Genomic DNA, 17,497 nt, shown 5'->3' with positions numbered 1-17,497 from the left:
ACCTTCACTCCCGACCCGACCCCTGACCTTCACTCCATACCCCACCCTGACCTTCACTCCCTAACCCACCCCTGACCTTCACTCCCTACCCGATCGCTGGCCTCCACTCCCTACCTGACCCCTGACCTCCACTCCCTACCCCACCCCTGATCTCCACTCCCTACTCCACCCCTGACCTTCACTTCCTACCCTATCGCTGACCTTCACTCCCTACCCCTCTCCTAGCCTTCATAGTCATCAGCAATCCCTACCACATCCCAGCCCCCACCTCTTTGTCTGACACCAACCTGCATAGTAAAAGCTATGGAACACCCACCTCACCCTGCTGCTGTTAAAATAGCAGCAAGAGCTGGAATGCAGCACTTAATTGTCAATTGGCCTCTTGAGATCTCCACCAGACCCAAGGTGTGGGTACCTCCACATGGGATGCAGGTTCAGAGTGAGGCAGGAAGGCACAAGGCAGTCTGTCTCTGCCATACCCCATGGGGGACTGGGGTACATTCTCATTTTCTGGAGTTCTCACTTTGATGCTGTTTCCACTAGTCTAATCATTGTACACACTTAAAGGGGATATCCAGTTCAGTTAAATGATGCAAACCTGATTGTACAAACACAGATAACCTGTCATCATATCTGAAACAGGCAAAAAGTGGGCAAAGTAGCATTATTTCACATGTCTGGTTTAAGTTGAATCAAATCCAGAAAGATTGCTTTAAAATTCATGACTATTATAGCAATGTATTTGATTTGTTTAATTTGGACTATTTTATGTAGTTATAACTTACTATGAACAATGATATAAAGCCTTTAACTGTTCATCTATAAGTATGCAACAAGAATTGATCTGTCTGAATTTATACTGCAGAATTAATTACAGCATGTAAACTTTGAATTGTTATTATTACTAAAGAAATTTTAATTTCTAATTGATAACTTTTGCTGTTTGATGGATAAATTGACATAAAGAATGTAATTCATGCTAACAAGTTGTTTCACCTTGTAGGAATCTCATTCCAGAGGTTGGTGAGAGCAGAACAAGGGTTAACAACCAAAAACCTTCAAAACAAAACAATGTAAGGACCAGATAATTAGAGAAATGTTCACATTGTCTATGGATCTTTAACCATTTCACCCAAAGTGTAAACAGACCAATCATATCTCATTCTCAACCCTGTCAATTGAAAGTAGTTTGAAGAAGATGTTTGATTTGCTGATCGTAAAAATGAGTAAAGCCATCTGAACTTCTTGACACCTAAGCAAAGCTGTTGCAATAGCATTTCACCATGATGTAAATTTCAAAAATAATGCAAGAAACATCTAATGGTATTTATTTACACATCAATGTTCCTGTGTCTGAAGCTCGTACCAGTTGTTGGCTGACGTGCTATCTCCTCGTTCTTGAGGATGGACCAGAGTTTCTAAACTACAATAGAACTGTTGAAACATGTAGACCATAATTGGGAAGGGCTAGACACAGGAAAGTCATCCAGCTGTAAAACCACCACCTAATACAAAAAGAATGATAATTGCTCTGAACCAGCATTGTGATGATCCCAAGCAATGTGTGTACAGCTAAAAAACAAAGGATTAATTAATGGTATTATAATGTCAAACAACGCACAGAGAGAGTTAATACAAAATAAAATCTGAAAGAACTGCAGTTACTGTAAAGCATGCCTGGAAGAAATGTGGCAGAGGGAGCGCTTGGTATGATACCATTGCCAGCATAGCTGGATAACATTTGCTTTTTTCCAGAAAAAGCTACTTTGCATGCAAATAAGTGTTCCCATTTTGCCAGTAATTCCACACACCAGAGCTCATCCATATACTAAATTATATGATATGACATCGTAAAATATCCTGCCAGTATCTACTTATTGATTCCATCTGTGTAAAAGTGTGCAAAAACAGTTCCCAAAGAATGCATGTTCATTATGACTAGATTTGATTGATAATTAATCACTTTCACCATTTGTAATGCATCTGTTTAGAAAGAACCTAAATTAATACAATAGGATGTCTCTCGAATGCACTTCACACGTATTAATTTAAAATGAATTTCAGTCTTTGTTCGTAGGTAGACGTAGGTGGATAAGCAATGTCATAAACAGAAATGAAATGAATGACTAGTTTACCTATTTTTTCAAGTTACAAGTGAGGACAATGAGAAACATCTAAAACAGTATCTAAACTACCAAAATAATTATGCAAACATTTTCATCAACAGTATATTAAAAGGACACCTATGTTATATAATGAACATTCATTTTGTTATTTTGTTTGGAAGTAAGACATTAATTTCCGTTAAATTGATAGCAGTGGGTCTGTCATTCCTTGCATCCTGATACAGTTGGTCACATGCAGTTCACATCCAATGACTTCCCTCAGTGCTGAACCTGCTGAAATTTGCTTCACAAGTCTTCACTTTTGGACCGACCCCTTACTAATCATTGCACAGAAGAAAAACACTCAGTAGAAACTACTTTCACATTCCAGCCATGGTTGTCTGTTTTCACCTGGCTGCTCATACACCCAGCTTTAATCACCCTCAGTGACATGGTTCACTTTTAAAGTGTTTCAGGACTGACCAAGGCCTCTATGCAGCCATTTAGCTTCAGTGGTGTCTCCAAAACCATCTGAGCTACATCTGTGCTGTAGTCTAAATAATAACATCCCTGAGCAGGTTGATAAGAAAATCAGGGCACTTTTATGGTGCAGAGCTAATACCCCTACCCCCCTCAACCAGGAGGTGTGGGTTCAAGTCTCACCTGCTCCGGAGGTTTGTAATAGTAACCTTGAACAGTTGACTTAAAAATACTTTTTTCCTAAACAATGGCTCAAGTTGTCAGAGAGTATCTTCTGACTTGAAGGACAGCCTCATCTAATTTCTGACAAGACGACTGCTTGGTCTGTGACTGCGAGCACACTTAATAAAGAAATAAATGTGGCACTTGAAGAGGTGAATGGAAGTTCGAGGCCTTACAAAGCAGTAAGCTATTCTAAACATAGCTGTTCCAATTTCTCTGGGGTTTTCATGGGCAGACTGGTGAAAATCATACACTTTCAGGGTCCATACATTGTTTATCTCAATCCTGACACCTACTGGCAATAAACTGCATTTTTTTCTCGAAGTACTCAGTTGGTCTGGTAACAACTATGGTAAAAACAATGACTGCAGATGCTGGAAACCAGATTCTGGATTAGTGGTGCTGGAAGAGCACAGCAGTTCAGGCAGCATCCAAGGAGCAGCGAAATCGACGTTTATTCCTGATGAAAGGCTTTTGCCCGAAATGTCGATTTCGCTGCTCCTTGGATGCTGCCTGAACTGCTGTGCTCTTCCAGCACCACTAATCCAGAATCTGGTAACAACTATGACAACAGAAACCAAGGAATTTATAGCCTGAGGTAGATGGACATGGAATTTAACACTGTTGGCCTGCGTGTTGACTTCCCACTCCTTCCCAACTCTGAGCCATTTTCCTGAAAGCAGGTAGAGGGAGACTTACTGGGATTTTCCAGTCAGCCTCCAACTCCATGGGAGTCTCAGGAACAGTTTCACTGGCTCCTGGTGGCCATAAGGGGAAGGGGCAAACATCCCTTTGCAGCAACTCAGCCACCCAGTCCTCTCTTCTCTTACACACACACACAAACAGACACATGAGCACATATAGACAGACACTGAGACACAAACACACAGGCATAAAGATGCACAGGCACTCTTCACTCAATCTCTCTTGTGCTCTCTCTCTCTCTCAGAGGCTCCAAAGGCCATTTTTTTAAATCTGAGATTTATAAAGTTGAAGAGTGGATGTTTCCACTTTAGGATTCCCTTTCTCCCCCTTACGTGCAACACAATCCTGCTCATAGCTCCAAGCTGGACTGTCTGCAGTTGACTCTGACTTTAAGAGGCTGCCGGCCTGCCTTCCTTGGTTCGTCTTTCCACATCAGGCCTGTCCTCTGCTCTTTAAGTGGCCCAACTGGGGGAACTGACAGCGAATGGCTGATACCCAAACAGGGTTGGTTTCTGGCAATGGGCCCACTAGTAGCTGGGTTCATCTCAATAGCCAGGATACTGAAACCGTTGTTAAGTTGCTACTTTAGGGCCTCACTCAGCAATGGGTTGGGAAAGCCTTCCTGTTCTGGTCTTAATCCAGGCAGAAGGCAGTGTACTCCTCCACCCTGCCTTCAAAGTCACCACCTTCTGGAGCAGAGGTTTTGTGAAAAGACGGACTGTTGGCCCACATTGGGACCTAGTCTATATGAGATCCAGTTTGTCGATTACCCCTTCCTTGAGAAAACAGGTCATGGAATCAAATGTTTTGCCAGAATAAAGGAAGTCTGGCTGAATTTATTCCTCAAAGGCTTGACTGTATCAGTGTTTGAGTTTGTACCTATGAGTTTACACTTCTTATTTTTCTCACTCTTCAGAACGGTACTCCTACTGAATCCAGCCGAAGTATCCAGTGAGTTTCTGTCAGTGGCTGAGAAAATCAGCAACAACAAACAGTCTCTGGGAACCTCTTACATCACCCTGGTTAAGCACATGTACCAGGCCGTTTTTGGTGCCAAGTATAGTTTGAATGACATTCAAAATGCACTTGAGGTAAGGAAGCTCCAAGTTGATATTAATGAGCATGCTCTGATTCACAGTTGAAGCTCATGGAATTAAAGGGACAGTGTCCAAATAGATATGAAGCTGGCTGAGTGACAGGAAACCAAGAGTGGTGCCAGGCTGTTTACTGTTTGGGTACCTACAGATCCAGACTTGGACCACTGTTTGATCTCTGTAACTGACACAGAGTTGGATTCGCAGAGCACAATTTCAGAATTTGAAGATGGGGCAAAACTTGAAAGGAGGAGCATTTTAACATTACAAAGACTGGTGGAATAGGTAGACAGGTAGCAGACAAAATTTAATGCAGGGAAGTGTGAAGGAATACATTTTTGCTGGAAGAATAAGGTGAAGCAATATAAGTTGAAGGATAGCATTTAATGCTCTCCCCTGAGGTAGTGGGTGAGGGCACAGAGGGTGAGTTTAATTGTGTGGGAGGGTGCTGGGGGAAGACCTCACCACTTTCCTGACTTTGCCCTGGTTAAATCTGGGCAGGAAGGATGTGGATAGCATTCCCACCCATTGCTGATTGAGGCTTACTTTAGGGGCTTATCCTTCTGCCCTGGCCTGTTAGCTAATTGGGTCGCCAGATTTCCTCGTTGTCAGGCCCTCAGTGCCAAATCAAGGGAGCTTGAGTCAGGAAGTTGGGGAAGGGCCCCACTGAAAACCATCAGCCTACCCCAACCTCTGACTCTCTCCTGCCTCCTTTCACAACCTCCAGCTCATAATTGGGGAGAAAGTGAGGACTGCAGATGCTGGAGATCAGAGCTGAAAAAGTGTTGCTGGAAAAGCACAGCAGGTCAGGCAGCATCCAAGGAACAGGAGAATCGACGTTTTGGGCATGAGACCTTCTTCAGGCTCATGCCCGAAACGTCGATTCTCCTGTTCCTTGGATGCTGCCTGACCTGCTGTACTTTTCCAGCAACACATTTTCAGCTCCAGCTCATAATTCCCAACATGCTATTGCACATGTGGCCTGGAACCTTCACTGATCCCTGGCCTCTATTGGGTGCAATACCAACAGCCAACACCAATCCTCCTAGTGGCGCTGTCTGCAATGACTATATTCTGGCTTCTAACTGGCCAGCAGGGGGTAGGATTCCCAATCTCAAGAGTCTAAATTGTGGGGAGGCTCAACACTGATCCATTAAATGCCTGACTGGCACTTAATATGGTGGGACCTTCTGCATAGGAGATAATACATGGTTCTCAGTCACTTGGATTAATTCTAAAGGAATTGCAGGAACAAATCATATACCGTAAAAAGGTAAAGTTGCAAAAGTCTAACCACACCGTAGGCTGCTGTTTCATTAGGGAAAGAAACATACAAGTAGTGGTGGTGGTTCAACCTGAGTGTCACCGTGCCTCGGGTGAGGGGAGAGATTGAATAGGAGAGTTTTTCGTGGTAACCTCAGTTAGTGCAGGAATTGAATCCATACTGTATACATCACAAATGAGCCATTCAGCCAAATGAGCTGCCTATGATTAATAAGTCACATGGAATCCTACTGTGGAAGGTAAGTTGAGAATGTTACGGTAAAAAACCATAAAACACTGGTTCAGCCTCTCCAGGTGTACAGTGTTCAATTCTCGGGACCATGATTGTTGTGTATGCTTTCGAGATGGTGCAGAGTGGATTGTTCGTGATCACAGTAACCTAATATAGACAGTCAGCAATTTATAGCAGTTTTTTGATAGTCTATTGAGAAATAGCAATCTAGATATAGTACTTTATTACACAAAGAAAGGAAATACACACCTTGTGACAGATAAGATTCTTCATTGATCCTGAATCTGTTCTAAAATGGAGGAGTAGAGACAGCCCACTCCCATATCCCTAAGGTCTTGCAGTTTTTTGTGGTAGTCTTTGTCAGTCACAGTACCAACAGCTTTGTGCTTCTGTCAGGCTGATGTAGGGGAACTGCTGATTTTCCTTCAGGACGATGGTGGTTCCCCTCCCTGGATCTCCTTGCTCCATCCTTCCTGTCCTTATTTTGGGGGCTGACCATCTTTGGCCTTGACAGACTCCTCATGGCACAGGTGACTGTTGTCCCTTTGCCCACCTTCATTTGAAGATTAGTTTTCATTCCTTCTAAGAACAGAACCTTCTTATTTTTCATCACACCACATAGAGTAGGGTGGAATCTGATAAATCTTTGTTTTGAATCATAACCACATTAATTCTTAGAAACCTGTCCTCTGGTTTCATATACTCGTGATCTGTTAATACATGCAGAAGCCTAGTTACTAATTGGACACTGTTACTTGCGGTCTCATTGCTGTACAGAAAATAGCAAATATGAAATGTGAAGTGAACGAAGGTTTAAGGAGGACTCCAGTTTCCCTCCGAGTCCGTAAGAATAGTTCTGGAGATGACAGACTCCAGTAACAGGGAGTTTCTTTCTATGGTAGGATTCCATGTGCATTATTAACCATATATACCTCAGTTGGCTGGATGGCTGGTTTGCAATGCAGACTGAAAGCGGATTTGGTTGAGGTGCTCAAAATCATGAGGGGTCTCAACAGAGTACACGGAGAAACTGTTTCGCAAGTAAAAGTTATAACCAATGGCACTATCAGACTTTATTCAGGTTTGAATCCTTGTCAAGTGCTGGGTTAGAAGTCCTCAGTCACTAAAATGTGGCAATAAGGATTTGGCAGTTGGTTTCACTCACCCCAGGACTAAGGCAGGAAAGCCAGAATTCCCTATCCCAATCCAAATTTGGAAGTTTGAAATTTGACGGAGGATCAAGAATCAAGAGACAGTAATTGTTCATGAATGGCAAAATAATCAAAGATGTCATGAGGAAAAGGTTTGTTTTTAAGGCAGTGAATAGTTAGGTTCCAGAACACACTGTCTGGGAATTGCATAATTTTCTGAAAAGAAACAAAATGCAGGGCTGCAAGGAAAGAGTGAGGGAATGTTTGGTTTAGCCAATTTAGTTTGAATATTGAGAGCCAGCACTGGCACATCAGGCTGGATGGTCTTCTGATGTCCTGTAGCCATTCTGTGATTCCTTGATGATAAAACTATGGTGCTTTTTTAAAAGACATCAACCCTTGATGTTTTGTCTCATGTTTTATTCAACAAATAATTTAATCACAACTCCTCAATTAACAGACCATTGAGTCAGTTTAACATTTGCCGCACTTCATGTTAATACCATAAATACCAACAATCACACCAAGAACAGAACTCGTTCATTTGTGTTAGCCACAATTCCAGGGCACTGTTTCTTGTCTTGATGTGAGTGAGTCTCTGGCTGTTTATAGGTCACAAACGCACAGACTTTGCAGCAAGTCTGACAGAAAATCTGTAAATTTTGAAGGAAAGAAATAAGACATATTTATATAGCACCTTCCATTTCCTCAAGGCCAATCGTTCTTCTTACCAGTGTATTCTTTATACATATTGTGACCAATCAGGCAACCAATCGACACAAGTTAGGAGAAATGTTAGCTTGCTCACTTTCCATGGGTGCTGCCCTACCCGCTGTGATCTCCAGCATTTGTTGTTTTCAGTACAGATTCCAGCATCTGCAGTAATTTGTTCCAGGCAAAAGTGAGGACTGCAGATGCTGGAAACCAGGATTCCTGATGAAGGGCTTTTGCCCGAAACATTTTCCTGCTCTTCGGATGCTGCCTGGCCTGCTGTGCTCTTCCAGCACCACTCTGATCTAAACAGTAACCTGTTTCAGTCAAGGGCAGTATAATAGATGACCAGGTAATCTGTTTCACTGTTGCCAACTGAAGGATAAACTGTGGCCAACACTTTGAGAGTAATATCCTGCTTCTTTTTCGACGGTGTCAGAGCAAAATTCTCAGATGAATTTTGTCCTGACATTAAATGATATTAAATTCTACTGCTGCTTAAAATGACAAATACTGGTTAGAGGTCTACAATAAACTTGTTCTGCTTTTTATTAGACCAAAGCTGCAGATGAACTTTTGGATATTTTCTCAAATTGTTCTGATGTTATGGAAATTGCAGCAACTATGGAAGATCCTGCTAAAGCCAAGGAATATTTAGTGAACAAGTTAGAGGAGATAAAGGAGAGATTTGGAGAGCTCCCAAAAACAGGTATGATTTGTTTGTTGTTTGTTTGCATGGAATATTGATGCTCCAAACCTTCTGCAGAACAGAAGGAATGCAGTATGGCAACGCCCTGAATATAAAACCTCGGCTGCAATGACCCAATTGGTTCACTCCTCCCAGGACTGAGAAGGGAAAGCCAGAATTCCGAATTCCAATTCAAACTTGTACTTTGAAATTTGGAAAGTGCTCGTTGTACAATAGTATGGCCAGAAACAAGGTCAGGGATTGCTGGAGAAACTTCGCAACTGTGGCAGCATCTGTTCGGAGATAAAGCAAAGTTTAATGTTTCAAGTCTGTTGAGCTTTCTTCAGAAGTACTTCTTCTGAAGGACCACTGGGCTTGAAAGGTTACCTCAGCTTTCTCTCTCCCCAGATGGTGCCCCACCTACTGAGTTACTTCAGCAATTTCTGTTTTTGTTTTAGATTTCAGCAACCACAGTTTTATGTTTTATTTTAGAGGATATAGCCAGGTTTGGTTGTAATGCCGCCCCCCCCTCCCCCCCTCAGTTGAACAGCTTGCTAACATCCAACTGCCTCGATTCAGACCTTGCGGATTGCTACTTGGGAGGTCAGCTTGGCTGAGGTGGGAACAGCAAGGACTTATTGATTTCAGGAGAGAAGGGTTTGGAGCAGCACTCTTGCTTAGAAAGTGGAACAGACATTCACTGTAGCTTCAGGGGTCGTGCAAATGCATTGTGATTATTTTTTGAGTTGAAGATTGAATATTAAACGACATCACCAGGTTGTAACGCACATGTTTAGATGTTGTCCACTGTGCTGGTTACCAGCTGTGTTACTGTGTTAAGACTGTCTTTGTTCACCATATGATAGTATTCTCTAAGCTGAAGTTTTGATTTCACTGTAGTCATACAGTAATGTTGTTGATATACATAGTGAAGCTATTTCTGACTCTCTGCATTGAGACCACATTGATTTGTTTGAACAGCTGAGAATGCCATTTGCAACACACTCAGCTCCTCACATTTTGTGTGGATTTGATGTGCTAAGCATTCCTGCATTCAGCAATAACAAGTCAGAGTAAGGCCTGTGTGAAGTTATTTAATAATTATTTGAAATTCCCAGTTGTGTGCAAACAAATTAGGACTTAGAAATAGATTGTTGATCATTAGTAATTGACTGTTCAAAATGGCAATTAAAAGGTTTTTAATTCAATTTAGTGGAACAGGTAATTAATTTATTTTAACTCTCTGGAACAGGGTCAATGCTCCAGCCCTTGATATTACCCCGAGCAGCCACAAAAGGGTGCTGGTGTACTATGTCCTTGACTTGCTCACTAATTAGGCAGCTGGGAAACAGACTAGGTTCTCTCTCGGGTTCAAAACCAGTTTTAGTAGAGTTCAGAATCAGAAAGTGCCAGGAACTGGTTGTAATTCCAATGTGAACTGGGTATATCAGAGTGACCGTTGAGTACCATACACAGTTCACTTCTTGGTCTGCATCAGTTTTGGCCAGCACCCTCAGTCCTCAGATATTCCTGGGAATGACCAGGAAATGGGAGCTGGGGGTAAAGGCAGCTGCATTTGTACTATTTGGACAGCAGCTCCTGTTCCATGTCTGTTTCCACACAAAAATAAACTAAATATCACAAAGGTTTGAGGCCCTGGTTTTGGAATGACGTGGATGAAGGAACCGAGGGCATTGTTGCTACATTGGCAGACGACACAAAGATAGGGAGCAGGGCAGGTTGTGCTGAGGAAGCAGGGAGGCTGCAGAAGGACACACAGGCTAGGAGAGTGGATGAAGAAGTGACAGATGGAATGCAAGGTGGGAAAGTGTGAGGTTCTGCACTTTAGTAGAAAGAATAGAAGCATAGACTATTTTCTAAATGGAGGAAGGCTTCGGAAATCTGAAGCATAAGGGGATTTAGGAATGCAAGTTCAGGGTTTTCTTAAGGTTAACATGCAGATTCAGTTGGCAGTTAGGAAGGCAAATGCAATGTTAGCATTCACTTCGAGGTGGCTGGAATACAAGGGCAGGGATATACTGCTGAGGCTATTTAAGACTTCAGTATTTGGAATATCAAGAGCAGTTTTGGGCCCTGGGTCTAAGGAAGGATGTGCTGGCACTGGTGGGGAGCAAAGGAGATTTACAAGAATGATTCTGGGATGAAGGGCTTGTCATTAGAGGAGGGTGGATGAGGACCCTGGGTTGTACTCTGGAGTTTAAAAGGATGGGAAGATGTTCATGTCTGACTGAAACTTACAAAATATTGAGAGGCCTGGATAGAGTGGATGTGGAGAAGATGTTTCCATTAATAGAAGAGAGTAGGACCTGAGGGCACTGCCTCAGAATGAGAAGATGACCCTTTAGAACGAAGGTGAGGAGGAATTGTTTCAGCCAGAAAGTGATGAATCGATGGAATGCATTGCTGCAGAAGGCTGTGGAGACCAAGTTATTGAGTCTTAAAGCTCCACCTTATGGACTTAGAACAACAGATTTTCATCTCTTTGACCACTCTGACCGATTATAAAGTAATAACTTCCTTGCAGACAGAGATAGATAGGTTCTTGGTTGGTAAATGGATCAAGGGTTACGGAGAGGAAGTAGGAGAATAGAATTGAGAAACATATGAGCCATGGTCAAATGGTGGAGCAGACCCAATAGGCTGAATGGCCAAATTCTGCTCCTAGCTCCTTTTCATGACTTTGAAGTACTGGATGAATCTTGCACAGTGTATGTTCCAACAACCTAACTGAATAATAGGGGGGGGGGGGGGGGGTGGGCAGAGTTGGAAATAGGTGCAGGAACCTCATTTCTATACAAAAATGAGGCATTTGCCTATCCTTGGAACTCAGTGAAGGTCAGTACTCATACAGATCACAAATCCCAACTGAACTGGTTATGGGGTCCATGTTAGTGAGTGCAACAAAGTTGAATTTTGCCTCCAGTGAAAGACAGTCACAACATGAGATTCTTATGGCGCTGTCATCCACTGGGCCATAAATCTGTAGTAGGGGAGGCAATCTTCTTCCAGCAGAATTGAAGGGGAGCTGGATTCCCCTCTTGGCGAGGACAAGCTGATTACAGAGTTAGCCAGCCTTGGTTCCGGGAGGCCTGGCCAATCAGAAGCTGCTGATCCTGTGGGATCAAAAGTCCAGATGTCTTTTGAGAACAGCTACATCCCTATAAGACAGTGGGATCTCTGGGATTTAAGGCTGGACCTGCTGCCACTAACCCTCTCCCACCCATGTCGGCATCCCGATCAGCTGGTACACCACATGACTGAGCATCCCGATCAGCTAGTATACCAAGTGGCTGAACATAGAACCCAGTGGCCCATAGGTTAGTGATGCCACCCTCTTCCACACCCATCTGCTTCCAGGTGCTCCTTCATCTCCTGACTCCAGGAGGTGCCAGGGAGGCAGAGGGCCAGTGAACTGTCCCAGGATGGATCATCACAGGATGCACTGCTGCTCCAGTTCCCCTCTGCTATTGACCTCAGTTCCCCAGCCGTATAAAATGTGCAAGGTTTGTAAATGCACTGCTATCAGGAGCTATGATCCACAGTTAATCCTCCACCAACTGACTTGCTCGTCTTCATGTTGCTGTTGAGATTTCACTTCTCACAGAATTCCCGCACAGTGAAGTGCCACCATCACCTTCTGCCCCTTCCCAGGAGGGAGCTTGGCTGGATTCTGCCATCCGATTCTCACCATCTTCACTATTGTCTATCCTTAAGTTAACTTTGGACTGAATTTGAACCATCTAAATCATTTCAGCAAGATTAACTTTAAAGGAAGTTATTACTTCATAATCGGTAAGAGTTGCCAAAGAGATGAAAATCTGTTGTTCTCAGTCCACAAGGTGGAGCTTTAAGTTCCAGTCTTGAGGAGAAAATCCGTGGATGTATTTGATTTGACATTGGGCTGAATGTTTTATCACCATCAAGACCTCTTCTCAGTGAGTGACTGATAGGAAGCTTAAACCTGGCCATCTTCAATGAATTCTGCTTTTCGACAGCCCTTCCTAATATCTGCATTCATAGCTCAGAGGCAATTTCTGTCTGATATTTGCCCGCGAATCATCTAAAACATTTTTCTCAATCAATGGCCCTTATAATGTTGCTGCTGTTGTTTTGCTTTTAATACATTTTGAATACACAGTGTACCCGCAAGCTTTCAAGTGTGTCAGCTGCTGTATGTTGGGCCCCATCAGTGGCTGGGGTTTCACAAAGTTCCACTTGATGGTTCCATTTTACTTCCACTGTCATTGTGGGAAAAGAAGCATTTCGAAAGTGTGTTGTTTTTGGAACCTGAATTACTTTACAGCTTAGCGTTTAATTGTCACTTTTAATGATGTGAAATAAAATGACCATTGCCTTCTTGTAATCTTGAATAGGCCAGAATGCTAAACTGCAAACAATTCCATTGCCAGTTGCCAGTTGCTATAGCTACCACTGGGACAAGGATAATTTTGGTAAGCAAACAGCAAAGAGATGGTCTTGAATCAGAAACATCAATAAGTGCGTCAGTGTGTCTGCCTCTGACTGGATGTTGTTACTTTATTTTAGATGTTTTACGTGATGTTCTTCTGAAAGAATGCGAGATTCCTGACATGGCATTACTTCCCTTGACTGACAATAATAACGATGAAGAGGAGTTTGAGAAGGAAGGGGAGGAGGATGCAATTGAAAATGAGCGAGATTCCGTGATATCTACAATATCTGTGACATCTAGAGATTACATGAAATCATTTGTCTCCAATCTCTCAGACTGTATGGACAGTGGTTATATAGAAGATGGGGATGAAAGTTCACCTGAGACAACAAGTGTGTCTGACCAGAAAGAGGAAAAGCACAGTAGAGTGGGAAAGAAACTAACAGAAAAAATATCTAACTTCTTCAGAGCCAGGAACAGCCTTACAAACAAAGCAGATCCGAGATACTGTTTAAACAAGTCCTCCACAAACCTGAGTAAAAGCAGCTACATCTTATCATCGAGTAGTTTACCACTTCGCCGGGCAGAAAGCTTGGGCTGCACCGAGATCAAATATAAACTTCCGACGAAGTCCAGGCGCTCCAACTCCCTGCCGCAGCATGCAACCTTTAATCATTGTTTTGAACGACATTTACAACAAAGCACGTGCTTCAAAAGGAGACCATACCTCAGCTTCGAGGATGAGTGTAAAGCCATGACACTGCGAATTGTTATTTTTGGTACTGACAAAGTTCTTGGAAAAGTCGCAAGAGCCTACAGCCGTCTCAGGTAAGAGGTCTTCACAGAATCCAGTCTGGTCAATAGTTGAAAGACAATTCAGTGAAGCCAACACCCTAGTCAGAGTTAGAACTAAACATGTCATGGTCAGTTTGGTTCTTAGACTCTGGGCTTCTGAGAAATCCGTAACAAAATATCCCAATTGGTTCCGAAGTACTAAATATTCTTACTTTTCAATGAGGTACGTACAGCAGCCAGCAATCCAGAGTTTGTCAATTACTATTTGGTACATTACATCCCCTCAGCATTGCATTGGACACCATTTTAGTTGCCATAATACAACAAGGAAGAAAGTGCAGAAAAAGGCACACACATTATTTAAAAATGCAGCGGGCTACCAATCAGTGCAGACGTCTGAATTAGAGGAGAGTAGACCATTCAGCCCTTTGAGGCTTCTCTGCCGTTCAATAGTTTGTTCAATGAAAAAATGGATTCAATAATGATTTGTTTGTGTTTTGAATTCCATATTCCCCTCTACCCCAGAAAGCTTTTGATAAAGTTCATTACATCCCACTCCATAAGCTTTAATTTGTCATGTAATGTGATAGATCAATGTTTACCTAATGGCCAGAAAACAAAGAGTAGGAATAATTGGATCATTCTTGTATTAGCAAGTTGTGACTACTGGGGCATTGCAAGGATTAGTACTTTACCCGAGCTATTCACAATGTGTATCCATGGTTTGGAGGTAAAAACCAAATATACTATTATACTATATCCCAATCTGCAGATGTTACAAGGCTAAGTGAAGATATAAAGTGGCTTCACAATGATTTGAATAGGTCTCGTGAATGCACAAGAGTGTGTCAACTGGAAAATAATATGGGAAGATGTGAGGTTATCCACTTTGGAAGGAGGAATAGATGTTCAGAATAAATCTTAAATAGGAGGAGATTGGAAAATGTGGATGTACATATCCTCATTGATAAATTCACTGATGGCTGTGTAACTTTGATTAATCCACATATTAATGTAGTTAATAGAATATACGTGTTAATAGAATATACATGTTAATAGAATGTATATAGTTTTATAAATGTGATGCACCATATTCCCTAGACATGAGAAAAAAGCACATACAAAACAAACAGTAAAATAAGTACCATGTTATTTTATTCACAAACAGGACATGAAGTATAAAGGAAAGTGACAATGGGGGTGATATCTCAGATGAGGCTTTGACCTGTTAAAATGTTGTGGGTATAACGCTGGCAATTAGCGTCAATGGTGGATGTTATCCCATATTCATTCTGATGGGAAAACCTACCAAACAGTTACAGTGAGAGCTAACATTGAGCTGCAGAGAGAGGGATTCCAGCTTCAAGACATCCAGGAACATTCTATTGGTCATCCAATCCTCCACAAAATGGTCAATTTGAGGGAAATCACAATCTCAAGTGACCCACATAAACCAAATGTTGTCATTAAATTTCTGTTATTGTAGTTTATTCAGGATTATGCTGTAAATTGCTTTTAATTGCTTATATTTGTAGGATCATACTTATCAACAATCCACCTTTCTCTTGTAAAACTCCATTTTCTTGGATCCTATTTTGTTTTTCTCGGAACTTTTTATGTTTTTGTCTGAGACCGATCGATTTACACGGTGTAAAAGCAGGACTACATTATTGATCACATCGATTCTTTAATTTAGGAATGAGTCTCTTGCCACCTCAATGATGACAAATCCAGAATAGTTAAATCTCAGTTAGGATTACAGCATGTTCACATAAAAGTACAAACAGAAAATGTGTCTGAGTGAATATGTTGGACACAATGCATACCTGAGAAAATAAAACTCTTGTTCTAGCATAAAAGTCATGGTAGTTAATTAACAAACTAATGTCACAAACTAAACTAGAATTGTTACACATCACAAATTAATAATAATCATTTCTTCTTTCAGATTACAAGAGAGTAAATGTCCCTTTCTCACAAAATACTTCAGGATGCAATTTTTTTATATTCCTTTACAAAGAGACTCACTAAGAAGTGCATTACAGTTTACAAACCTCTCCCCAGATAACCAGCAGAGACCGCCAACACAACTGGTAACAATTTCCTTTCTTGAATGCGATTAAATGTAATAAATCTTTGACTTTAGAGTAACTGATGCAGCAGTTAATGATGATTGATTGTTAACTGCCAGGCTTTGTGTAGATTTCAAATCAGGTATTGCCCTCTCCTTTCAAACAGAATGAATGTTAGCTTTTCCCCCAGTTCGTATTCTTGTGAGTTATCCTGATGAGTGCAAAATGAAAATCTTTGATCAAAAGAATACTTAATTAAAAATGAAAAGTACTTCTTAATTTTTCAGTCTTAATGATTTAAAAGGAATCTAAAGGGCAACATTTTCACACAGTGGGTGGCGCATGTATGGAATGAACTGCCAGAGGAAGTGGTGGAGGATGGTAAAATTAAAAGTTTTTAAAAGCATCTGGATGGGTATATGAATAGGAAGGTAAATGTGGCTGCATTAATTTGGGATATCTGGATGGCTTGGACCGAAGGATCTGTTTCCATGCTGTACATCTCTATGACTTTATGACTCTACGTGTTCATCATGAGGTTGTTATTATTTTAGGACTTCAGTTCAGTCGAGACAGCAGACAAAGATAATACCAATAATATTGCGCGCTATATTGGAATGTTGGATTCCTGGTACGAACGAAATGTTCTAGACTTATTGACCTTACCAACAACTCTGCTTTGTCAGGTAAGTGCAAATATCCTGGATATATGTACTTAATAGCGGAATTACTTCCTGTATCATTCTTAGGATTTTTTTGTTCCTTCCTTCTCCCTTACGTTCCTTTACTTTGAATCTGGCTTCTTCTGCAGTGAGGCAGCCTGCAAAAAAGAACTATTTTCTTTCATATATTTTCTCAAGAGTTCCTTTTACTAATATGTTGCTTGCTGTTTTTAAACTATCCTTGTTTGTACATGGTGACTGTGGCAATCAATGAGAGATTGAGGTTCGAAAGAGTTTTTCTACAGTGGCATGGCAATAGCTCATAAACTAAATGTGCTGCAAATCTAGCAGCCAGTGGAAGGAACATACAGCTACCTCTAATATCTTCTCATAATTATCTCTGTACAAATGTGTCCCTTGTAATTACTTTACAATAATCTGATGCTTTATCTTATTTCTCTTTGTTAAGTCATATTTTCTTTTCCAAGGTGCCCTTCTCAAGGTCGCGGGTCTAGTTGGATTGTGCCTTTCTTGAAAATTGTCCTCAGACCTGAAAATATATCAATTTGTTTGTCTGTTACACAACAATAGCAACAAGCCTTTGACTAAGCCTTTGTTTTTAACAATTACCTAACAAGCTTTAGAAAAAGCACATTGCATCTATGAATGTATAGAATCTTAGAATCTCTAAGTACAGAAAGAGGCCACTTGGCCCATCGAGTCTGCACCAACTCTGCAAAGAGCATCCTGCCCTCCTACTCCCATCTCTGTAACCCTCATGGGTTTTTACCATGGCTAATTCAGGTCCCTGCTCACAAAGTGGGGCATCAACCTCCTCTGTCTGCCATGTCTGTGGTAAATATC

General features: G+C 41.5%; 1 protein-coding gene across 3 annotated transcripts in view; it reads left to right on the top strand.

Annotated features, from left to right (window-relative positions):
• Window positions 1–17,497, top strand: part of pik3r5 (phosphoinositide-3-kinase, regulatory subunit 5) — a 93,210-nt gene that overhangs the window by 52,529 nt on the left and 23,184 nt on the right. For all 3 annotated transcript variants that reach the window (XM_043714587.1, XM_043714588.1, XM_043714589.1), the window contains 7 exons: window positions 1,004–1,073; window positions 4,429–4,603; window positions 8,540–8,693; window positions 13,067–13,144; window positions 13,239–13,932; window positions 15,848–15,992; window positions 16,526–16,657. In XM_043714587.1, coding sequence (XP_043570522.1) covers window positions 1,004–1,073; window positions 4,429–4,603; window positions 8,540–8,693; window positions 13,067–13,144; window positions 13,239–13,932; window positions 15,848–15,992; window positions 16,526–16,657 — 1,448 coding nt within the window. The remainder of the gene's footprint in view (window positions 1–1,003; window positions 1,074–4,428; window positions 4,604–8,539; window positions 8,694–13,066; window positions 13,145–13,238; window positions 13,933–15,847; window positions 15,993–16,525; window positions 16,658–17,497) is intronic.

The sequence above is a fragment of the Chiloscyllium plagiosum genome, chromosome 24, assembly GCF_004010195.1.
Source record: "Chiloscyllium plagiosum isolate BGI_BamShark_2017 chromosome 24, ASM401019v2, whole genome shotgun sequence".
Lineage (NCBI taxonomy): Eukaryota > Metazoa > Chordata > Chondrichthyes > Orectolobiformes > Hemiscylliidae > Chiloscyllium > Chiloscyllium plagiosum.
The sequence above is the reverse complement of the archived record's forward strand: the minus strand, read 5'-3'. Positions and strand labels throughout refer to the sequence as shown.